This window comes from Chelonoidis abingdonii, chromosome 24, assembly GCF_003597395.2.
Source record: "Chelonoidis abingdonii isolate Lonesome George chromosome 24, CheloAbing_2.0, whole genome shotgun sequence".
Lineage (NCBI taxonomy): Eukaryota > Metazoa > Chordata > Testudines > Testudinidae > Chelonoidis > Chelonoidis abingdonii.
Window position 1 is genome coordinate 1605920 of NC_133792.1, and position 25750 is coordinate 1631669.

The following is a 25750-nucleotide window of genomic DNA, read 5'->3' on the forward strand; positions in this document are numbered from 1 at the left end:
ATTAATGACGACGTCGTGTGAACGGATACAGCGTTAAATCGGTATATCGGCCATTAAACCGATTTAAAGTCGCAGTGTAGACCTGGCCTCAGAGCGCCCCCAGTGCAGAAAGACTCTGGGTAACCCCTTCTATGTCACACATGACATAAGCAGAAGGGTCAATATGAAGCCTGAAATAGGAACACTTTGCTAATTCTCTTTACTAGGAAATTAAAGGTAATCATTACCTCTCCTTATCACCTGGGATGCAAATGAGATGTTATAATTTAACCTCTGGAATGTACAGTTCACTTTACAAGGATCCAGAGGGAGTTTATTGGAGGAAATGGGGAAAAGGCTATTTACCCCCATGAAGTCATTCTGCGGGAGTCAGTGGGGTTAGTACACAAGAGTGCTGCCCTTGCAGGAAGCTTTTCTCCACCCAGGGTGATAATACAAGCTGTCTTGGCCAAGGCCAAGTGCTGTAGCATAATCACAACCCATCTTCAAAGGGAGACCCTTGGCAAAGTTCTCATTGCCACTGGCTCCCCACGGCAACAGTCTGCCTTAAATCCGGAAAGGTTCCACAGCTCTAAACCCTCTGGAGTGGAAAACCTGAAGCATGATGCTGCATCCCTCCAGGTGACCCCTGAGACCAGATCTCAGTACAGCCAGGCGTGGGATTTCCACATCTCAGAGGCTGGCAAACTCTCCTCCCCTCCACAGTCAAGGAAAGAGATAGTGACTGGGAGACAACCGTAAGACAGTGGTGGTAATGATTCACCTGCAGCACACTGCAAGCAGCGTGTTGCTCTGTGGCTGCACAAGATGGTTTGTCCAGGGAAGGGTGAGTCCGACTGAACATTTGCCTCTGGTCATGTTCAGCATGGACTTGGCCAATTTATAAAGAGCTGCCAAACATCGGTGTACATAGGTCTCATGCGGAGTGTGAGACAATGAACCCTGGTGGCTCTGCCAGATGGCCAAGTCCCTCCCCGTCCTCTGTCTGTGAGACTCTAGGGAAGTGAAGTCTGATTCTCCACCTGCTTGAAATGACATACTCCACACCATGAAAAGCACCCCTGGCTACCACGGTGACAGATGCCTACCAACCAGGGTAATAAATAACTAAATGAAACATCTGCCGTCACAAGGCCTCCCATAACAGTTCCCACTGGGGTCACCACCTTGTTCCCATAGATCCTCCATGGGTGAGTATTAGCAAAATTTCAATATATTTCCATACAATTTTCCCTTGTCCCAATGGCCTCCCCTGTGGCTTTCCCTTCAAAATAAACCCAGCTACTGTAATTGCTGTCAGACATCACCAGTGTGGTGCTCTGCTCTGTTCAATGTTGTAACAGTCGGCTGCGTGAGTGTGTTCCCTCTGTGTCCTGCCCCAGCTCTGCAGATCACTGGCACAGCAGACCCCTAGAGAACCCCTAGTGACCCAGACTCTAATAAGGTACGAAAGCACCCGGCCAGGTTTATTGTCAAATGAAGCACAGCAATAGTTCCCCACAGACTCTACAGGACATACTACAAATATGTGCCCCCTGACAATGGACCGGCTCAGTCAGTGGCAGGACTCTCCACTGCCCGCTAGGCTGGACTAAGACGTCCACTCAGAGATGCATTCTTATACACAGGTACAACAAGTTACACATCACTCCTGATGTACCCAAGTACAACCTCTCTGCGTGTGTGGTGCTGCCTCTCTCCTGGTACAGGTTGGTTCGAACAAACGAGTCTGTCCTTTTGACCCTGTCTTTTAGGATGAGTCAGCCTGTTCCTCATTATTTTTGCGGAATGTGACTGTTCTGGTGCCATCCTGGTCCACGTTTATCCTTTAAATATGTGTATACATCCAATTAGCAGCCTTCTTGTCAACTTTTGTGAGCAGGGCCTGCCTCTGGCTCACAGCTGAACTTTGCTTTATGTTAACAATGCCTTGACCATTCCTTTCCTCAGGTCTCACACCAGGCCTCTGATACCAAGGGTTCATGTTTCAGGGCCTCATCTTACTACAGTTGTCATCATCATCAGTCATGTGGGATCTGATGGATTTAGTCAGCACAATCTGTTTCATACCTGGAGTTCCTTGGGCAATATTAAAAACCTTCTGCCCTTGCCTTGCTCTGCAAATGCTCTGAGATCCTCACAAGACAATATCCCTGACCTTCAGCTTTCAGCTGAGCTGCTTGGTTGTGGGGGCAGGGGAAGGTTTGAGTTCAACTCTTCTCTTCACTGTATATGAGGGTTGCCCTAGATGCATTTTTCTTCAGGTCACACTGTATTTGAGATAAGGTAGCTGGAAGCTGGCAAACCTTTGCCAGCTCTTTCCATGGTATTAAGTCTTGTGATAGCTGCATTTAGGCTCCAAGCTGTTAAACCTTTATGAGAGATCATTTGCTGCCTTTAGTGCGGGGGGATGCATGGGTCAAACAGCCTTGGACACTGCCCCTTCCATTAATGCTAACAAACAGCACCACATTGGCAGGGGAAGCACAAACTTCACCCATGCCAGCCCACACCTAATAGCCAGCTTCCCGAGCTAAGGAGTCCACGGTCACAGTGGAAGGAGAAGTTCAGCCTCTGCTGAAGCAGCCAGTTAGTGCCAATTACAGTGGTAGTTTTTGCATTGCATTTTCATTGATTTGAGGATAAAGTCCAACTTAGCAATGGTAGGGCAGAGCACAGGGCTCAGGTCCAGGGATCAGAATGGACTTCTCAGCTGTATGTCTCCAAAATGTCCAGTTGCAAAAATAAGCCTCAAATGTAAAAACAGAGGCTGACTCATGAATGGCCAGAGTGGAACACTGCCTTTGAGGGATAAAGATAAACCCTAGCTGTTCTACAGCATTAATTGATCACAAAGCACTTTACAAAGCAGGTCAGAATCATGATCCGCATTTTGCAGATAGAAAACCTTTGCTGTCTGCTAAACAGCAATGATCCCCCGTGGCCACATCCAACCAACCCTTTGAACTGCCCTTCTACTTTTCTGCATGTGTGTGTTTGCAGGTGACTTTTAAAATGAGCATCGATTTGAGACGCTACATCCCTGCCATTCTGGTAGCGCTGGCTGTGTCTTCATCCATCGTCCTCATTCTCAGCCTGGTGAGAATCCAAAATGTCTCCTTTGCACCTCACGACAAGGTGAGTCCCTGAGCTACAGAATATGGAGGCCAGTAGCATTGTATGGGTGCTTGGAAATTTCAGAGTTTACCAAAAATTGTATAAGTTAATATTTTTATCAACAAGCAAAAATGCATTGCCATAGCTTTGCAGGTATAGACTTCCCAACCTCCCTGTATACTGAAGAAAAACTGAAATACTGGCAGAACCCCACATGTGTTTCAAAAATACAACAGATCACACAAGAAATTGCAGGGTTATTTTTATTGCTGTTGGAATGAAAGGCCTCAGTCGGCATCAGGGCTTCATTGTGCTAGGTACTCTACAAACTTCTAACCGAAGACCTCTGTGTGGGCCACCTGGGAAGAAGAGAACATCATTTTGTGACTTTACAAACTAAGGACCCACCCCAATGCTATCCCCAATGCTGAATCCCAGCATATTTTCAAAAGGATGCTTACACTGTGTGACAGACTTGGTGGAGACACAGAAATTAACATGGAGCTGGACCATTATGTGCTCAGCCTTCTGTTTAAATCCATGCAAGCCCAGCTAGGGTGACCAGATAGCAAGTGTGAAAAATTGGGACTTTTTTGGGGGAGAGGGGCATAGCATAGGCACCGACTCCATGGGTTTTCCAGGACTGGAGCACCCACGGGGAAAAACCCCACCCTGTCCCCCCTGCCCCAGCTCACCTCTGCTCCGCCTCCTCCCCTGAGCGCACCGCTCGGTCCTGCTTCTCCCCCGTCCCTCCTAGTGCTTGCACCGCGAAACAGCTGTTTCGTGTGGCAAGCCTGGGAGGAAGGGGAAATGCGGCACACTTGGGGGAGGAGTTGGAGCCAGGGTGGGGATTTGGGGAGGGATCCAATAGGGGCAGGGAGGGGCAGAGTTGGGGCAGGGCTGGGGCTGGGGGTGGGGCAAAAGTTGGCACCTGTGGAGTATAGTTGCATATATAAGACAAAGCCCCAATGTATCAGGATGATCCCAATAATATCAGGATGTCTGATCACCCTAAGCCCAATGGGACTCCCTGGATAAGAAAGCTAGGGTAGAAGGTGGCCATATCTACGCTGCTACCACTCTGGGGGAATGTCAGAAGTAGACATTCTGTGAAGATCATTTTCATTCACTCCAAATTTTCTTCCTCCTTCCACTTGATCCTACAACAGCAGTGCTCCAGCAGTGGTCTGCAAAGACAGGTGGGTGCTCATGTGGTTCTATGGGTATGACGACACTGCCCACATTACAGCGTGGCCGTGGCCGTGGCAACGCAGTGACATGGGCAGTGTAGTCATGCTTTATCGCTGGGGGAGAGCTCTCCCAGCGATAAAAAATAACCACCCTGAATGAGGGATGGTAGTTGTATCGACAGGAGCATGGCACCTGGCGATAAAGTGCTGTCTAGACTGATGCTTTTTAGCGCTAAAACTTTTGTCGCTCCCGGGGGTATTTTAATTCACACTGCTGAACGACTAAAGTTTTAGAGCTGAAAGTGGCCGTGTAGACACAGCCTAAGTCTCCTTATTTCTGGCTGCTACAGCCCATAAACATACAGCTTAATGTACGTCTGAACTGGGACTTTCTGAGAGCTCAGGTGCCCAGCCCCCGTTGTCTTTCAAGATTTGGCCACCTAAGTCCCTTACATCTCTTTGGAAATCCCAGCCTAAAGACTTTCCAAATATTACTTTTTCATGTAAACAATTGTCATAGTTGCCATATAGATGTTATATAACCATGAATGGGAGGGGAAGTGGTCCCTGAGATAGCAAATGGGAGATCAGGTGGTCTGGGTGATTGTGAATCAGAGGAGGCGTCCCTGAGATAGGAGTCCAGAGGGGCCAGTTGTGGCTCACCACGAGGATAGGGAGAAAGAAAAAGAAAATCCATAATTCCAAATCAGTTAATCTCTTGTGGGACCACATGTACTCAAAAGCCTGCATCATACTCCTATGGATCTGACATGGTGTCACATAAAGGCAGAGTTAAGGTTGCGTGGGTACCCAAACTGTGCAGTTTCAGAGCTTAACATATTTAGATTTTTTTTAAGTGTAACCTTAACTCTGAATTTCCCAGGTTTATAATGCTTGGATTTGGGAATACTTACACAATCCTTGTGATGTATTTTACCCTAAATTACTCATATGAATTCTCAACCTTAACTCTGTGTTAGCATAGTGTTTGTCTGGGAATCTCTAGTAAGTTGTGACCCATGCTCTGAAAAGTTCTGAGAAACTTCTACCTACAGCAAAGTCCTGTAACATGTCAGAGCCTCTGTAGATGCCACAGACATAAGACTACACAGATTTGAGTTTGTGATGTTGCATGATGGAATTGTTGGTGCAGTCACTGAGAGAAAGATTGCTGAGAAGAAATTCTGGATTCTGGTCTCAATGCACATACATGTGTTCCCAATGAGCACTGCAGTGACTGACCTTCCCTCAACCCCCAGACATGTACAGAGCTGAGGCACATAGAAGGACAGGGGCGGGAGAAGCTTACATCATTGTAGCCTGTATTTTGTGGGGTGAGGTCTTCAGGCCCAGGGCTGTCAATATGGCATCTTTGAACCACACTGACGAACATTAAACCAACAAAGAAAATAAAAGATCAGTAAAACCTCAATAAAGAAAATGCAGTTGCACTGATGGTGTAAATTATCATTGGTCTGTGGACTGCAGGGGCAGGGCTGGAAACGGTTCACTTCAGTGGAGTAGCCAGTGTACATAAGCTGAGGCAACATGCTCAAGGGACCTACCTGTTTCTACTTTACCTTCAACTGAGGCACAGGTTTTAAGGTTTTTAAGGCCCAGCTTGACAAAGCTCTGGCTGGGATGTTTTAGTTGGGGTTGGTCCTGCTTTGAGCAGGGGGTTGGACTAGATGACCTCCTGAAGACTCTTCCAATTCTAATCTTCCATGATTCTATGACATCAGAGGGCCTGTTTGGCTAAGGAGCAGAAGCACATGCCTCTAACTCTCGCTGACCTATTCAGCCCCCGAGCAAACATTAGTGCAGGGAGATGAAAGGGCCCAGTTTCTGCTCTGGCTTACCGGACCCATCATGTTTTGGTTATGCCTTCCAGTACGGGATGGTGTTCGATGCAGGCTCATCCCACACCTCTCTGTTCGTCTACCAGTGGACATCTGACAAAACAAATGACACCGGAGTGGTCAGCCAGACATTATCCTGTAATGTCAAAGGTCAGTATTCCTGCCCCTCTGTGAGGGAAACACCATGGGCTCAGACCTCCTCTGAGATTTCTTATGCATAATGGCACTTAGGTGGTGGAAATGTTGGATGAGTGTAAGAGTCTGGTGGACATGTCTCTTCTACAGAGGACGATCGTGCCCTACTGACACTGGGGAAGCACAGTAGTTACAGCAAGAATTGCTGCATCTAGGTTGCCTGAAGTCAAGGGATTCCTGTTTTCAGTTGCTCCCTGGCACCATGCACAGCCTCTGGCCACAGCAAATCAACCTGACCTTGAGCTTTGGGGAGGAACTTTTCAGGGCAGCCTCCAAAATCGCAGCACTTTGGGGTGCATCACAGCTAGCCACATTTGTCTATAGACACAGGCAACTCAGCCAAAGAAGTGACACTGCGTGGAGAGATGAGTCCACAGTGCTTATCCCTCACCCCTTGTCTGGATTCACTTATAATGGGAGGGACAACAGAACCCACCTCTAGTGACCTTCCATCTATTGTGAGTGGAAGCTCAGGGTGGCTTCATGGCATCTGCATAGGTTTTCACTCCTCTTATAGTGATAGAGTGCACTATAGCGTACCACCAGAGGCAAGGTACACTGTGACAACCCCCTTGGAATGCAGGAATTATCACTGAGTTCTGCATTCCAAGAGGGTAATCACCAACCTTTCCTCCTCTGCTCTGGCTGAGCAGGGGATAGGAACATTGCAACTACCCTTGAGGGAAAAGATAGAGAGGAATCCCTGGCTTCCAGTCTTGCTTCTCATTGGGAATGAAGATATGGATTTCCAGAGTCTTCCTCGAACCTGCTAGCGCTCACTGCGCCTGTGGTGAAGGAACCCTGCCAGCTTTTATGTTCATGGCACACACACAGAGAGCAATTAAAATGTTCTTGCTGGAAGGTTACAATGTAACTAGGGCTGTCAATTAGTCACAGTTAACTAAAAAAAATTAATCATGATTTAAAAAATTAATTGCAATTAATCTGTTTTAATTGCATTGTTAAACAATAGAATCCTAATTGAAATTTATTAAATATTTTGGATGTTTTTCTATATTTTCATATACATTGTATTCTGTGTTGTAATTGAAATCGAAGTGTATATTTTTTATTACAAATATTTGCACTGTAAAAAGATTAAAAAAATAGTATTTTTCAATTCACCTCATACAAGTACTGTTGTGCAATCTCTTTGTCGTGAAAGAGCAACTTATAAATGTAGATTTTTTTTGTTACATAGCTGCACTCAAAAACAAAACAACCTAAAACTTCAGAACCTACAAGTCCACTCAGTCCTACTTCTTGTTCAGCCAGTCGCTAAGACAAATAAGTTTGTTTACATTTACAGGAGATAATGCTTCCCACTTCTTATTTACAATGTCACCAGAAAGTGAGAACAGGCATTTGCATTGCACTTTTGTAGCTGACATTGCAAAGTATTTACGTGCCAGATATACTAAATAATTGTATGGCCCTTCATGCTTTGGCCATCAGTCCAGAGGACATGCTTCCATGCTGATGACGCTCATTGAAAAAAGAATGTGTTAATTAAATTTGTGACTGAACTTCTTGGAAGAGAATTGTATGTCTCCTGCTCTGTTTTACCCGCATTCTGCCATATATTTCATGTTATAGAGGTCTTGGATGATGACCCAGCACAAGTTCATTTTAAGAACATTTCCACTGTAGATTTCACAAAACACAAAGAAGGTACCAATGTGAGATTTCTAACTGAATCAAGGTTTAAGAATCTGAAGTGTCTTCCAAAATCTAGAGGGACGAGGTGTGGAGCATGCTTTCAGAAGTCTTAAAAGAGCAGTGCTCCATTGAGGAAAATACAGAACCCAAACTATCAAAAGAGAAAATCAACTTTCTGCTGGTGGGATCTGACTCAGATGATGAAAATGAACATGCTTTGGTCTGCACTGCTTTGGATTGTTATTGAGCAGAACCTGTCATCAGCATGGACGTATGTCTGCTGGAATGGTGTTTGAAGCATGAAGGGACATATGAATCTTTCACGCATCTAGCACATAAATATCTTGCGACACCAGCTACAACACTGCCATGAGAACACTTGTTCTCACTTTCACTTGACATTGTAAACAAGAAGCGGACAACATTATCTCATGCAAATGTAAACAAACCTCTTTGTCTTAGCGATTGGGTGAATGAGAAGTAGGACTGAGTGGACTTAAAGGCTCTAAAATTTTTAATTGTTTTATTTTTGAAAGCAGTTTTTTTGTACATAATTCTACATTTGTAAGTTCAACTTTTGTGATAAAGAGATTTCACTACAGTACTTGTATGAGGTGAACTGAAAAATACCATTTTGGTTTTTTAATAGCGCAAATACTTGTAATAAAAAATAAATATAAAGTGAGCACTGTACAGTTTTTATTCTGTGTTGTAATTGAAATCAATATATTTGAAAATGTAGAAAACATCCAAAAATATTTAAATAAATGATATTCTATTATTGTTTAACAGTGCAATTAATCACACAATCACAATTAATTTTTAATTGCTTGACAGTCCTAAATATAACACTACTTTATTTCTTAGAATTCAGAACAATAACACACAAGAACCCCAGAACAAGAGCGAATAAAGCAGCCTGTTCCCTAAGGTAAACACATCTCACTCAACCTCGCTGTAGACTGAAGAGTCAGATTGCACACTTCCTTACAGAGCCCCCTAACCTACAAGCAGGACCAGAAAAACCCCTGAGGACTAAAAGTGACCACTTACAACTTCAAAAACAGCTTTCAGTGCACCACTCCACCAGTCCCCTGAGCAACATGGCATGAAATCTTGTGCCAGAATGTAATCGGTAGAGCAAAGCTCATCTGCTGCTGCAGGGCTTTTCCCACTTCCCTGCAGGAGGGACTCTTACTGCGCAATAATTTTCCCAGGTTAAATGAGATCTCCCAATGTCAGTTTTTGAGTGGTGCTGGAAAGGGAGGCTGAGTCAAGCAGAAATCCCAGGCTTCCCGTTAGCAGACAGGGCTGGGCCCTGGAGTCTTTGCTTGCTCACCTGTTGCTAAACTTATCCTGTATTATTTGGGGGAGGTTGAAACAATCCAGTGTCTCTGCTTTTTTTTTCTGGGCCTGTTTCCTCTTCTGGTCTCCATGAACAAATGGCGGCAATGGGGGCCAATGAACGCAGATGCCTCTGCTGAGCTGGGACTCTGCGGCCTGTATCTCTGCTGTGAGCTTCCTATGTAGGAGTTTTGACCACAGATTTGGGTACTGTGCTGGCATGGTGAGAAGCACTGAAAGGTTACAGGTGTCCCCTGCAGCACAGAAGTGTGCCATACAGGCACAATATAGCCTCCTATGATCTTACCTCCCAGTAGAGGGGAGCCAGGGCTAGTCTGTAATGAAATAAAGAGAATTCATTATTGAGGCTTCTGGACACAAGCAGACCCTATGATTATGCCTGGCTGCCTGGCTTCCAGAATAACCCACCCTGTGCTGCCTAGTGCCAGGATGAAGGAGGTCCCTGTCTCCTGGCCTTGAGAGAGAGACTGCCCACTACAGCACAGCCTGCATGCCACTTGGCTCCTTCCACCTAATGATCATGCTTCAGGAGGCGAAGCAGAGAGTTGAGTGATGTGGTTACTGAGGGATTCACAGGCAGGTTACCCATCACACTCCCATGAGGTACCAGGCCTCAGCCCCTTACGTCCTCTCATTGCACCCTGCCCCATCCCCAGTCACTCTTATCAACATAACTATGTTCCAGGACCTGGCATATCGAGCTACGCCAATGACCCTCCCAAAGCTGGTGTGTCCCTCCGGAGCTGTCTAGAGGAGGCCCTGAAGGTCATTCCTGATGAGAGACAGAGGGAGGTACCAGTTTACCTTGGAGCTACAGCAGGCATGAGGCTGCTGAGGTAATAACACAGGGTCTCTGGGGTAAACAAAAGGCTGTCTGTGCTGACACAACCCCCCCAGCCCAGTATGGCTACAGCTAGCTCAGCACTCACAGGCACCCTTACCTCCCATTCTAGCACCAAAGAAAGAGACCAGATCCTCAGTAGAGCTCAGCACACTGGGTGCATGCTGGGTGCTGAACTCTCCTGAAAACATGGCCCTGACTGGGGATGCTGAGCCCTTGGGACTCTGGCCCTGGACGTGGCAGGGGGAGGGAAAGTTCACTGTTAATGACACCACCCAGCCACATAGAGTCTCTCTCGCTGAACAGACCCCAGGTAGTCAGGGACAGCTCCAGCTTTTTTGCTGCCCCAAGCAGCAAAGCGGGGAAAAAAAGAGATAAAGCCGATTGGCGACACTTCAGCGGCAACTCAATCATGCCGCTTCATTCTTCGGTGGCACTTCGGCTGCAGCTCTAAGAGGAAGAAAGGGACTGAGGAACTCACCACTGACAACCAAGAAATGCTGCCCCTTTCCATTGGCTGCCTCAAGCACCTGCTTCCTTCGCTGGTGCCTGGAGCCAGCCCTGCAGGTAGTGGTGGTTGTGGGAGGTGAGAGGCCGGGATAGAGGATTTTGTGGAACCTTAACTTTGAATTGTTACTTTCAAAGCATCATCCTTAATTTGGAATTATATACATGGCCCCTGGTACTGTACTGTGTGAGCACTGCACAATCTTTAATGTATTTTTCCTCACGAGGCAGGACCATGCTATTACCCCCACCGTACAGATGGGAGCTGAGCCCAGAGCAACTAAGTGACGTGCCCAAAGTCACACAGGACTGGTGCTGTGGTGAAGCAGGAAAATGAACAGAGGTCTCCTAAGTCAAAGGCTAGCACTCTAACCATGGGAACATCCGTTCTCCCACAGTCTTTTATAACCATAAAATTACAAAGAGTTTGCTGTCTTTAAAGATTTCGTCTGGGAATAGACAGTGTAATTACAGCCTTTAATGAGTTCCCCCTCAGATGGACAGCACCCTAGTAACAGTCCTGTGGTTGTCCTTTGCTTCATTACTTTGCCACAAAATCTAGGTTCAAAATGGGGAACAAGTGTCTGCTGCTGTGAGGCATCTTGGTTTGGCTCTGACACTTCATGGAGAATTCAGCAAAGCTGATAAGTTACACGTTTTTAAATCAAGACAGATGTGTCTCTAAAAGATATGACCTAGGAAGCTTTTCAGGAAAATTCTATGTCCTGTGTTATAGCAGGTTAGACTATAACTATAGGTTGAAGTTTTAAATCATGATTTAATTATGTCTGTAACTCAGCCAGGGGTTAGGAGTCTATCACAGGAGTGGGTGGGTGAGGTTCTGTGGCCTGCGATGTGTGGGAGGTCCAACTAGATGAGCACAATGATCCTTTCTGGCCTTGGCAGCTATGAATTTCCCATCACTTGGAGTCTTCAAACCAAGGTGTATGTCTTCCAAACGAGACACTTTAGTTCAGCTGCAGTTCCTGGGCTTGATGCAGGAATTATATGAGCTGTGCCGTGCAGGAGGTCACACTAGAGCATGATGATTCCTTCTGGTCTTAAAATCTACAAATCTATGAAATACTTAAAGCAAATAAAGACAGATGGTATGAAACAAATATAGAGATCCTGAGATGATGTTCCATGAAAGAAGGAAAGCAGTGTTATTTTTACCTTGCTTTTATCTACGTGATTCCAAATCAAGACAAAAATGCAATTTGCGTTCAGTTAGCAGAAAGAAACGAGTAAACTACCAAACTACCAATCTCCTGCAGTGTGGAATGTTTGCTGCAAAAATCCAAAATCTATGAATAGAATGTCCTTGCATTTTCTCTGTGCTGTTGATTCCATTGTTTTGGTGATTCTTTTCCTTTGCATTCCCTTTAGCATGGAAAACAAGTCAGCTGCAGACCAAGTCCTGAATGAAGTCACTAAGACCCTACAACAGTATCCAGTGAATTTCCATGGGGCTCGGATCATTACAGGGGAAGAGGAAGGAGCCTATGGCTGGATCACCATCAACTATCTGCTGGATTCCTTCACCAAGGTGTGGCTAGTGGGAGATGGAAACACCCATCTCTGCTATTGTTGTTATTTTAGATTCTTAAATGCTTAAGTTAATTCAGGCTGATGAAAGGTACTTGACAGCAGCCCACAATGATAATGCCCAGGAAGGACTAGATAGAAACTATCTAGCTTTGTATGGAAGCTACCACACTAAGCAGCCGTCAGATGGTAAAACTTTCAGACAGGTTACTGCTAGGAACATAGGGGTGAAAGGTTCCTTATCCTATTAGAGTATCAACCTCCAAGCTAGCCAGCTCCCAATAGTCCAGTATGATGTAATATCATTCTCAGATGATGTTATAGTTAAAAACCCCATGACCAATAAGCTATTGACACCTCAGTACAACAATTATCCCAGAGACTGCATCAGATGACACAGACACAAACAAACCTGCTATTATTAAGCCTACAGATGAAAGAGAAGGAAAAATTATTAATAAGTTTCCCTGTTAAACACTAAACGGAAATCAAGGGTCATTCCTGGGTGAAACCAGATCAAATTTCAGTTCAAAGAGTTTTCAGAGACTATATTTTCAAATTCTGTAGGCAGGTGACTTCTGCAGTGCAGTTAACCCCTTCTGTTTTATTCTATTTGATTCAATTCAGTTTGATTTTATACCGGTTCTTATAGCCCGCATCCCATAGAAATAACTCAAGACTGGACTGTATCTCCATGTGATCCCTGTTTTGTCTTGGCAGTACTCCCCCAAACAACGTGACTGGATCCATCCTCAGTCAGCCAAGATCCTGGGTGCACTGGACCTCGGAGGAGCATCAACCCAAATCAGCTTTATCCCCATTGGTCCAATTACTGACCAGACAAAAGCCTCTACGTTTAGGCTCTATGGGTTTACCTACACTATCTACACACACAGCTATCTCTGCTATGGACAGAATCAGGCGCTGAAGCAGCTAATCCTGAAAATAACAGAAGTGAGAGAACGTTTGGTAGCAGTTTGACTTTACCCCATTCTATCAATAAGATTTTATTTCTATTAAATGCAAATAGGAGCACAGGGAGTAGCATCAGAGGGGGCTTAGCATCTGCAGCAGGCTCCACAGGGCCTAGTGGGAGGGGTCATGAGGATCAGCATCTGGTATAAAGCAGGCTTTGGGAGGAGCATGGGAGAGAGGAGGGGAGCAGAGGCTTGACGCTGGGAAAGTTTTCAAGGTATCCCTGGGGGACGAGGAGAGAAGTAAGGGCTTGGCTGATGGAGGCCTTGTAAGGCAGGAACAGTGGGGAGAATGGGAGGGGTTTGATCAATGCTGCCCTTCTGAGATGTACAAGGGAGGAGAAGGAGATTCCATTTCCAGTTGTGGCTACAGAGGTACCTATGCGTTGTGGGGACCCTGAGTTAGGGCCAGGGCAGGGGGCTTGTCAAGGCTGCAGACACTTCCCAGGTTCAGAGACTCTAGCATTGTCTACCATTCAGCCTCCTGATTTATAGGGATTCAGTGGGGATCACGTTACGCTCATCTTAGAGGCCACATGGTCATGAGGGTTTGTGCGCAATGCCGAAGGACCTGAATTGCACTTTGCCAGATGAGTTGGGGAGGCTGCTGGGTCCCTGAGGCTTGGCAACACCTGTAGCCTATAGGAGCCCCTGCACTCTTCTCCCATGCAGCTCAGCATGCATCCAGAGCCCCAAGAGGCTTGCATGAGAGGGAGAGCAGGGGGCTGCAGACACACAGATAGGTCTGGGGCTGACAAAGCCAACAATAAATCTGGTGATAATACAACTTCATAGAAAGAAGCCCCAGCAGCTGGGCCAGTGGTCTTTAAAGGAAAACCTCTCACCGAGCTGCCTGCCAACCCTGTCTGACTCCCAGTACATTACTACCCTTAGGCTGGAATGCCCCATCATATTTAATGAGGGCAGGGGATAGGAATGAGTCTTCATTCTACGAATGACCATGTGATTTCACTGTTCCCAGAACATGAGGGTCCAGGGCTCAGTTAACCACCCCTGCTACCCTGAAGGATACCAGGAAACTACTACAGCAGCTTCCATTCACAGCATGCCCTGCACGGCCTCTCAGGCATGGACTCCGTCCCAAGCCTCCTGGAATGCCACGCTGGTGGGCACAGGGAATGCCACCGAGTGCCGTATGGCCATCAAACAGATCTTCAACTTCACGGCATGTGGCCAGAGTCAATCCTGCACATTCGATGGGATCTACCAGCCCCTGGTCAACGGGGAGTTCTTTGTAAGGCAAATCCTCTCTGACCCCTCTTCTGAACAATCTCTAAACCCTTGTTCTCTTTGGGTGACCCTTTGTGCCCCTTCAGAGAGGCTGAGCATGCCTCCCTCACAGCTCCTAATTGCCCAGGACTGAGCTAGAACCCCAAACTCAGATGCAGCAAGCCCATATCAGCCCTTTCAGACAACTGTGCACAGCTGACACCAGGGTGAGAGGTGCATCCCCCCAGACCCGGGGACATTTCAGGCTGGCTGCTGCCCTGAGCAAAGGGAATGCAGCTTCCTATGTGCCAGCACAGAGAGGGAATGTGTATTGCAAAACAAAAATCATAGTGCTTTTCAGAATGGACTGGTGACCTGGCCCAGGGTGACCCTTCACTAGCAGTGGTAGGAAAATGGAAGGGAGAGGAGCTTTCTAGGGAAAATTTCAACTTTGTGTTAAAAACTCTCAGGGTTTGTTGGGTTTTTCTGGAGGTGTTTGTTTGTTTGTTTGTTTGGAGACTTGTTTCAGTTTGTGGAAGCAAATTTAAATATTTCATTTGGCTTGCAAATTATAGTTCGGGTGCCTCATGCCCCATTCTTCTGTCAAGGCTGTCTGGACTAACATTTCCCATCCCATCATCTCCCCATCTTGCTGGTGCATCATGGGAGTCCCATGGAGGTGTAGACTGGCTGGGTTGCATAGCCCATGGAGGAGAAAGGGGATGAGGTACCTGAACTACAATTCCCATGAGGCACTGCAAATTTCTGAATCAAAATTGACAGTTTGTGGGTGTTTGTGTAACCTTTGGGTGGGCTAGAGTTCACTTCATTGCCTTCCTCCAGTGCCTAAAAAAAACAACTTCAATTCATGAAGAAAAGCAGCTGGAGACCCAGAATTCAGCCTCTAAGGATTTTCAGCCAGGAGATCGCACAGGGTCAATCTCCCCACATTCAAGTCCCAAAATGAATAAAAGGAATTAACTTAACTAAGTACCTACTTTATAAAATCTTGTAAAGAAACATAATAAATAATAACTTAGATTTTAAAACATAACATAGCTATTTTATAATCCACATACATTATCTTCACAGTTATGCATAAATAAAGAAAACAAATCTAAACAGATCAGTCCCCACAGAAACACACTGAGAAGAAACTCAGGGCTGATTTCCACTACTGGGGACACTGTCGATTTAGCGGGTCCAGTTTAGACTCACTAAATCGACAGCAGAGCACTCTCTGGTCGACCCTGGTACTCCAGCTCTCTGAGAAGAGTAAGGGAAGTCGACCAGAGAGTGTTCCCCCTTGACACAGCACAGTGAAGACACCAGATAAGTCGACCTAAGCTACATCCACTCCAGCTACATTATTCAGAGAATATCAGGGTTGGAAGAGTCCTCAGGGGGTCATCTAGTCCAACCCCCTGCTCAAAGCAGGACCAATACCAACTAAATCATCCCAGCCACGTCTTTGTCAAGGCTGACCTTAAAAACCTCTAAGGATGAAGATTCCACCACCTCCCTAGGTATTCACATAGGTGGAGTAGCATAACTTAGGTCAACTTACCCTGTAGTGAAGACAAGCCCTCAGAGTTCTCAAAAGTTCAGGTTGAGTTCACTTGAGTTTCTGATCACCAAAGTTAAACAGTCTGCTGAGTCAAAAGCAACTTCTTCCCTCCACTTGCTTGCAGGAATCTTTAGCTGGAATCCATGGAGACTCTTCCTCCTCCTCTGCTGACATCACTGTTAGCCAGTCAACTAACTGATTAACTCAGTAAAGTATATTGATTTTGAAAAAACCCTGTTACAAGAACATACAAAACTGAGACTAGAAAAACAGAAATAATTCCGTCCCCATTATCACATTTACACAAAAGTTGCCCCTTTGCCCTCATGGAGTCTGACCCCAGCAACAGGGAATAATTAGAACAATTGGAGCAGACCCAAAACTACCACACCCAATTCCGGAGGCTTCTGGGTGGGGAGTGCTAAATCCACCTAGCAACAATGACCCAGACACTACTCACTGCTACCCGACCCCCCCAACAGGTCTCTTACAGAGATATCTCCCTATTAGCCACATGGGTTACATTGTTTTTTCAACAGAAAGTCAAAATTTTCCCTGAAAACCAGAGACTCTTCATGAAAAACTGTGTTTAGTCTAAAACCCAATTTTGTGTCACAAAACACTGTTGACAGAAGAGTTTCAACCAGGCCTTCCCCTTCATCCCTTTAAATCTGGAAAGCATCTCCCTCTCCCTATGGCAACAATAATGCTTAGCACTTACAGCTCAGTAATGCGAAAGCACATTACATAAGAACATGTGCTCAAATAGGCCCATATTACCCCTTGGGACACCGAGAGGATGGAATTAGGGTTGCTACCTGTTCAGTTTCATCCAGACAGTCTGGGAATAATAATAGATGTCTCAAGACATCTAGATAGATTTATATGCAGTGCTGGGAAGGAGCTGTTGGTCATGGTACATGTAGGTACCAGTGACATGGGGAAGGATAGGAGAGAGGTTCTGGAGGCCAAATTTAGGCTGCTAGGTAAGAGATTGAAGTCCAGGATCTCCATGGTAGCATTCTCTGAGATGCTCCCAGTTCCATGTGCAGGGCCAGTTAGACAGGCAGAGCTGCAGGGTCTCAATGCATGGATGAGATGATTGTGTAAGGAGGAGGGGTTTAGATTTATTAGGAACTGGGGAAACTTTTGGGAAAGGAGGAGCCTATACAGGAAGGATGGGCTCCACCTAAACCAAAATGGAACCAGATTGCTGGCACTTAATAGTAAAAAGGTTGTAGAGCAGTTTTTAAACTTAGGGCTGGGGGAAAGCCGACAGGTGCGGAGGAGCACATGGTTCAGATATCCCTTAGGGGAGGATCTATTAATAGAGAATCTCTATGTCCTAGTGAGGATGAGAGGATGTAAAATGATAAAATACAGGCCGGGTCTGATCAGAAACAATAATCAAATAAAAGAGAGTCCCATTCAATTACATTGTATAATGGCAGACAGCTAAAAGGAGACTTGTGGAACTCCTTACCTGAGGAGGTTCTGAAGGCTAGGGCTATAACAATGTTTAAAAGGGAACTGGATAAATTCATGGTGGCTAAGTCCATAAATGGCTATTAGCCAGGAAGGGTAAAGAATGGTGTCCCTAGCCTCTGTTCATCAGAGGATGGAGATGGATGGCAGGAGAGAGATCACTTGATCATTGTCTGTTAGCTTCACTCCCTCTGGGGCACCTGGCATTGTCCACTGTCAGTAACAGATACTGGGCTAGATGGACCTTTGGTCTGACCCGGTACGGCCGTTCTTATGTTCTTATGAGACAAGTTTTAAAGTGCTTATATACCAATGATGAAGACTAAATAATAAAATGGGTGAACCTCCATTTAAATGAGGATATTGATATAACAGGCATCACAGAAACTGTGGAATGAGGATAATTAATGGGACACAGTAATACCAGGGTACAAAATATATCGGAAGGACAGAACAGGTTGTGCTGGTGGGGAAGTGGAACTCTATGTGAAAGAAAGCATAGAATCGAATGAAGTAAAAATCTTAAATCATCAAACTACCATAGAATCTCTACTGGATTAAAAATTCCATGCTCTACATAATTAAGAATATAGCAGTAGGACATCTTTACCGACCTCCTGACCAGATGTGATAGTGACTGGGAAATACTCCAGGAGATTAGAGAGCGTTATATAAAAAACTCATAATAATATGGGGATTTCAATCATTCCCATATTGACTGGGTACATGTCACCTCAGGACGGGAATGCAGAGATAAAGTTCTTGACACTTTAAATGATGCTTCTTGAGCAGCTGGTACAGGAACCACCAGAGAGAAGGCATCTTGATTAGGTCCAAGAGGTGAATATAGCTGAATCGCTTGGTAATAGTACCATAATATAATTAAATTTAATATCCTGGGCAGGCAAAAACCACAGCAGCCCCAGCACTGTAGCATTAATTTCAGAAAGGGAACTACACAAAAACAGGAAGTTAGTTAAACAGAAATTAAAGGTACAGCGCAAATGTGAAATCTCTGCAAGCTGCTGCATCGGAAACTTTTTAAGACACCATAATAGAGGCTAACTTAAATGTAACCCCAAATTAAAAACATAGTAAGAGAACCAAAAAAGAGCACTGTGGCTAACAACAAAGTAAAAGAAGCAGTGAGAAGCTAAAAAGGCATCCTTAAAAGTGGAAGTTAAATCCTGAGTGAGGGAAGGAAAGAGAAAAGTGCATAAACACTGGCAAATGAAATGTAAAAATACAATTAGGAGGCCAAAAAGAATTAAGGAACAGTTAGCCAAGACTCAAAAAGTAATAGCAAAAAAATTTTATAGTACATCAGAAGCAGGAAGCCTGCAAACAACCATGGGCACTGACGATCAAGGTGCTAAGGAGCACTCAAGGACGATAAGGCCATGCAGAGAACTAAATGACTTCTTTGCACGGTTCTTCATGGTGAGGATGTGAAGGAGAATTCCAGACCTGAGCCATTCTTTTTAGGTGACAGATCTGAGGAACTTAACATCCAACAATCTGAGGAACTGTCCAAACTAGGTATCATTAGAGGAGGTTTGGAACAAATGTTCATAATACAGCAATAAGTCTCCAACCAGATGGTTTCATGCAAGAGTTCGAAAAGAACTCAAATGTGAAATTGCAGAACTACTAATGTAGTCTGTAACTATCGTTTAAATCAGCTTCTGTACCAGACGACTGGAGGATGCTAATGTGATGCCAATTTTAAAAAGGGCTCCAGAGATGATCCTGGCAATCACAGGCCTGTAAGCCTGACTTCAGTACCTGGCTAACTGGTTGAAACTATAATAAAGAACAATCTATGTCAGACATATAGATTGAACATAATTGTTGAGGAAGAGTCAACATGGTTTTAATAAAGGGAACTCATGTCTCATCATCTACAGAATTCTTTGAGGGGCCAACAAGCATGTGGACAAAGGAAGATCCACTGGATATAATGATACTTAGATTTTCAGAAAAGCCTTTGACAAGGTCCTCAGCAAAGGCTCTTACACAAAGTAAGTGCCACGGGATAAGAGGGAAGGTGCTTTCATGGATTGAAACTGGTAAAAGATAGGAAACAGGATAAGTATAAATGGTCAGTTTTCAAAATGGAGAGAGTAAAAAGTGGTGTCCCCAGGGGTCTGTTCTGGACCAGTCCTATTCAACATATTCATAAATGATCTGGAAAAGGGGTAAACCAGTGAGGTGGCAAAATTGCAGATGATACAAATTACTAAAGATAGTTAAGACCCAGGCAGACTGCGAAGAGCTACAAAAGGATCTCTTAAAACTGGGTGAGTGTGTGCAACAAATGGCAGATAAATTTAATGTTAATAAATGCAAAAGTAATGCACATTTGAAGCATAGCTCAACTACACATATAAAATGATGGGTGTCTAAATTAGCTGTTACCACTCAGAAAGAGATCTTGGAGTCATTGTGGATAGTTCTCTTGAAAACGTCCTCAGTGTGCATGGCAGTCAAAAAAATGAACAAAAATGCTGGGAATAATTAGAAGGGGACAGAAAATATCATGTTGCTTCTATATAATCCATGGTACACCAACAACTTGGGATGCTGCATGCAGTGTGGTCACCCATCTCAAAAGAGATATATGGAATGAAAAAAGGTCAGAAAAGGGCAACAAAAATGATTAGGGGTATGGAACGGCTTCCATATGAGGAGAGATTAATAAGACTTGGACTTTTCAGTTTGGAAAAGAGATGGCTAAGGGCAGATATAATTGAGGTCTATAAAATCATGACCGGTGTAGAGAAAGTAGATAAGGAAGTGTTATTTACTACTACTCATAACACAAGAACTAGGGGTCACCAAATGAAATTAATAGGCAGCAGGTTTAAAACAAATAAAAAGCAGCATTTCTTCATACAACGCACAGTCAGCCTGTGGAACTCCTTGCCAGAGGAAGTGGTGAAAGTCAAGACCATAACAAGGTTCAAAAGAAGAACTAGGTAAATTAATGGAGGATAGGTCCATCAATGGCTATTAGCCAGGATGGGCAGGAATGATGTCCCTTGCCTCTGTTTGCCAGAAGCTGGGAATGGATCACTTGATGATTCCTTGTTCTGTTCATTCCCTCTACTGGTCACTGAGCTAGATGGACCTTTGCACTGATGCAGTAGGGCCATTTTTATGTTCTTGTGTTGTGTGTCAGGTGCCATTTCACAAGCCCCAAGGTCCTTTTTTTTTTAAATCTGTTTTCCACAGTGGCAGCCCTAGGCATTCACTGCCAATTTGAATTTAACTCACTACAGATCCTTACGCAGTGAATGCTTACCACCCTCAGGAGGAGGGGGACATTGCCAAGCCAATCACAGTCTACAGCTCCTCCCTGTCTCACCCACTCCTGGCTGCCCAACCGGGGAAAGTTTCTCAGTCTGGAATTTGACAGGGTGCAGGAAGTGGGCAAGTAATGTTCTCCTCTTAGGCAGGTGTGCAGCAAATGGAGGAGCACCTGTTTCATAGACTATCAGGGTTGGAAGGGACCTCAGGAGGTCGTCTAGTCTAACCCCCTGTTCAAAGCGGGACCAATCCCCAGACAGATTTTTGCCCCAGACCCCTAAATGGCCCCCTCAAGGATTGAACTCACAACTCTGAGCTATGCCTCCCTCCTTCTGTTCCTCTTCCTTTCACATTCCCACTGTGTGTGCACGGGATGGGACCATCTTGTCTCTTAGGTACCAGTGCAAACAAGGGGACTCTGTCCCCCAATCGGAACATCCGTGTAAATAGAGCCAGGAGTCCTCCCTTTCACCTCAGCTGTATGTGCAAAAGGAGGAGCTCCCTTCCTATGCTCCCCAGAACAGGTTTGCTAATGAATCAAATGCGTGCATGTGTGTGTGTGTGTAAAAATGAAGATGTTCAAATGAGCGTTTGTAAACGAAAATCCCCTCATGGGTGTGCACATTGCACTGATGTACCTCAGACATGGCACCTCTGGGGCTGGGAGGGACAGGAGCCTGTGATGGGGGCGGGGTCTCAGGAGAAGGGACAGAGAGGGGGGCGGGGCCTCAGGGGTCCGGTTACCAGCCATGAGAAAGGTGGCAATCCTAGACTGGTTTGCCCGGAGCTGGTAAAAGGGAGAAGTGATAGAGCACAGCTTGCAGGCTAGTGTTAATGCACAGGATCATATTCCTCAAAGTCAAACCAACAACAGAGCCCATGCTCAGGCCTGCTATTGACCTGTTGGTCTCTTGCTTTTCAGGCCTTCTCTGCCTTTTACTACACCTTCAGCTTCCTCAACCTGACCCGTGGGCAGCCCCTGGATGTTGTCGAGGACACTGTCCAGAAGTTCTGTGCGAGAAACTGGACAGACGTACGTACTGTGAGGGGGGATGAAGGCTACAGTGGAATAGGCAGGGGCCATCTGTGGGGATTGCAAAGCAAAGGTCCTAAGAGGGCAGGGGGAAGGGAACTTTCCCAGGGGAGGCCCCACAGCAAAAGGCAGGCCAGGATTATTGAAGGCGGAGGTGATATCACAAAGCTCAATGCCCTGGCAATAGTCAGAGGGCCAGTGATCTCTGCTCTGCGCTGCCCACAGGGGTGCAGGCTCAGTTCCTAGGCCCAGCCACTCTCTCCAGGCTGGCAGGAGCCTGAAGCTCTGTGGATGCAGCACACTCCCACTCTGGTGGGAGGCAGCGCATCCTGTTACTCCGGGGTACTCTTCGTGGCAGCCAGAAGCCATGCTGATGGGCTCCCAGCTGGCCACCATCAGGAGTGAAATGGTCCCAAGCGATTAACTTAAATCAAGAGGAGGGGACAGAACTACCCAAAGCACCATCACCGTCCTGCAGAAAACATCCTGCAGCTTCCCGAGGATGACCAATGTCACCCCCACGCAGGGCCGAGGAGTGGGAACAGCCAGTCAGCACCAGAGGAGTTTTCACTGCTGAGGTTGCATGTACCCAGCTGCTGTGCTGTACAGCCCCCCATGTGGCCTGGCGCACAGGGACACTCTCAGCGCAGATCCAGCCTACAGAAGGGAGGTGTTGTTGGGGTGGGCACACAGCTCCCTGGCCGGGGAGAGCAGGGCAGTGCAGAGACAGAAAGGACATGGGTCCCGCTGGGAACAGAGAATGAGGTCATGGGCATGTTGTACATGGGTAACATTGGGGTGGGGAAGCCAGACCAGTTGCTCAATCACAGCTCATTTGATGGGCTAGGAAATACCTGCCTGGTCCATGAGCAAGCACCTGTCTCTGTACCCCAGAGAGATGTGGGCCATCAATCCCTCCCTCCACACCTCAGACTGTCAGGGAGCTGCCAGGACATAGTCTGCCCCTGCTGTAGGCTCAGAGCTCCTGTCACGCTGCTGGTGTTAATGTCCCTTCTCTCCCCTGTGCTGACTGTTTACCCCCAGTTGAAATCCAGCTACCCCAAAGAGAAAGATCAGTGGCTGCGAGAGTACTGTGCCAACGCCAACTACATCCTGGTGCTCCTGCTTGATGCCTACAAATTCAACCAAACCAGCTGGAGCAGCATCAAGTTCCAGATGAAGGTAAGCGAGAGTCCAAGTGCAGAGGCTAGGAGGAAGAATCGCACGTCAATCTGCTTGGAGTCAGCAAGGTTCAAGTGGTGGCACAGGTGCCCTCACCTCTGGGGATGAAGGGCATGGCTGCCACCCTGCTAGCTTCTCTCCAGCCTTAATGAGGCACTGCAGTGACTATGCTCCTGCTCTTCCAGTGCACCTCAGTCCTGACCTGCCTCCACTCCTTCTCTTGCCATCCTTGGCTTCCCACCCTGAGAACTCCACCAGTACTCCTCAGTCCTGTGATTCTGGGTCCCTGCTGCATTTCTGCGCGTGCTGATGGACTGTGCATAGTTGTGGCAGAAATCATGACATGGTTTTCTGACGAGGACCCACAATGATGAGAAAGAGGGGCCAGACTCCCCTGTGCCCCATGGGAGGGTTTGGAAGCCAAGGGCTGGGAAGGTGTTTTGCTGCCACAGCGTCTGTTCCTTATGCCCATGTCAGTGATTCTCAGGCAGCAGACTATGCACACTGCAGGTCAGGAATCTGGGCATCCCTGTCAGAGTTGAATAATAGAATATGAGGGTGGGAAGGGACCTCAGGATGTCATCTATCCATCCAACCCCCTGCTGGGAGCAGGACTAGTCCCCAGACACCTGGATGGCCCCCTCAAGGATTGAACTCATAATTCTCTGTTTAGGAGACTAATGCTCAAACCCCTGAGCCATCCCTCCCTATTAGCAGAGCACAGCTCTTGGGGACTGGACATCCCCTTAATACCAGGGTGCTCTTTCCTTGAGCAGGCAGCAAACACGGACATTGGCTGGACCCTGGGCTACATGCTGAACCTCACCAACAAGATCCCGGCGGAGGCTCCAGAGCAAGTGAAAGGGCAGCAGCATGGGCTCTGGGCCGCTGCCATCTTCTTCATTGTCCTGACTCTGGCTGTCTGCCTCATTGGCTTGCTCATATACATCCTGTGGTAGGAGCCATTCAGCAGGAGCAGATGGCCAGGGCTCCAACACCTTGTACTCTCCACTAATGAGAGGCCTTAGACACCCTGTTAAATGGAGACTTGAGGGGTGGGTACCCACAGAATATAACTGACCCCACAGCAAGATTTAAACTATGCCCAATATTGCATGGAGAGTGGGAGACACTAACTCCTGAGGCTGGAGTTTTCAAGGTATTTAGCCACCTAAAGATGTTGATACGCACCTAGTGGAATTTTTTTCAAAGTATTTAACTGCCTAACTTAAATTTTTTCACACAATTCACAGTCAACCTGTGGAACTCCTCGCCAGAGGATATTGTGACTGCCAAGACTATAACAGGATTTAAAAAAGAACTAGATAAATTCATGGAGTATAGGTCCATCAATGGCTATTAGCCAGGATGGGCAGGGATGGTGTCCCTAGCATCTGTCTGCCAGAAGCTGGGAATGGGTGACAGGGGATGGATCACTTGATGATTCCCTGTTCTGTTCATTCCATCTGGGGCACCTGGCACTGGCCACTATCAGAAGACAGGATACTGGGCTAGATAGACCTTTGGTCTGACCCAGTATGGCCGTTCTTGTGTTCTTATGAACTCCCCTTGTTTCAATAGGAGTTAGGGGCTTAGGAACTTTTGAAAATCCCATTAGGTGACTAACTGCATCTTCGGGTGCCTAAATACCTGTAAAAATTTCGCCTTAGTGCCCCTGGCTGCAACCAGTAGCAGGCTCACAAGCCTCTCGCATGAACCAATCAGTGGAGGGAGCAAGAGTAGAGCGAAGCACTATTTTTCAGAAAAATATGGTTTATTAGCTGAAAAATCAACCCAAAACTATTTGTGAATTTGACACAAATTTGCTGCATAATTTGGGCCCAAAACAAAAATAAAATCAGGCTGGAGTCACAAGGGGTTTAAGCAGCATCCACCAGTCAGCTGGAAGAGGATCTGATTTCCTACCACCTTTACACTGAGTGGTCAGCCCACTCAGCTGCAATGTAGGAAATGCAAGTTCAATTTCCCCTGCTGTAAAGTGGGAAATACACTTGGGTCTCCTGCTCACAGAGGAGTGTGCTTACTACCAGGCTACAGGATATCTTGGTGTGGGATTTTCTCAGTCTCTCCTGTTGAAACTATTCATTCCCCCGAAGCACCTGGCCACTGGCAGCAGACAGGCCACAGGGCTAGATGGACCCTTTGTCTGACCCTGTGTGGCCGTTCTTATGAAACACTGTCACTTTGCACAACATACTTGAATAACATGGGCAGTGGGTGTCGTAGGCATGGGGAGGCTGTGCCTCCCCAAACAGCCTTACATTGCTCCGCCCACGCTCCACTCCCAAGCCAGGCCCCCTCCTGTGGTTCCCAGTGCTTTGCCCGGCTGGAGCTGGCTGGCCTGCCTCCTGCAGGAACTCAAGGCAGCTGGTGCTAGAGCCATGCTGCCCGGCATGCTGGGGCTGGCAGGGGTGCTCTGGGATCCTGCGGGGGGGGAGGGGGGCAGAACAGGACATGTGGGGCCTTGGGCACAAGGGGTGGGGTCGGGGGCTAGCCTCCCCCACCTACCGGGTCACCGGCCACCTATGCTTGAATAGTCAATGGGTGAGACCAGCACAGACTGACTCCATAGCCCAGGGTTAGGGCACTCACCTAGCAATAGATGAGACTCAAGTCCCTGCTCCAATAAATATTTATACACAGTGGGAAAGATTCAGTAGCCACTATC

At 46.4% G+C, this 25750-nt stretch overlaps 1 protein-coding gene across 1 annotated transcript in view; it reads left to right on the forward strand.

The window, feature by feature from the left end:
- Nucleotides 1–25516, forward strand: part of LOC116838107 (ectonucleoside triphosphate diphosphohydrolase 8-like) — a 69950-nt gene extending 44434 nt beyond the window's left edge. The window contains exons 2-10 of the mRNA XM_075060678.1: nucleotides 3004–3138; nucleotides 6199–6316; nucleotides 10071–10221; nucleotides 12123–12282; nucleotides 13002–13235; nucleotides 14238–14510; nucleotides 21769–21879; nucleotides 22924–23061; nucleotides 23838–25516. Of these exons, the coding sequence (XP_074916779.1) occupies nucleotides 3016–3138; nucleotides 6199–6316; nucleotides 10071–10221; nucleotides 12123–12282; nucleotides 13002–13235; nucleotides 14238–14510; nucleotides 21769–21879; nucleotides 22924–23061; nucleotides 23838–24020 (1491 nt within the window). The 5' untranslated portion in view covers nucleotides 3004–3015 and the 3' untranslated portion in view covers nucleotides 24021–25516. The remainder of the gene's footprint in view (nucleotides 1–3003; nucleotides 3139–6198; nucleotides 6317–10070; nucleotides 10222–12122; nucleotides 12283–13001; nucleotides 13236–14237; nucleotides 14511–21768; nucleotides 21880–22923; nucleotides 23062–23837) is intronic.
- The last annotated feature ends 234 nt before the right edge of the window (nucleotides 25517–25750 follow it).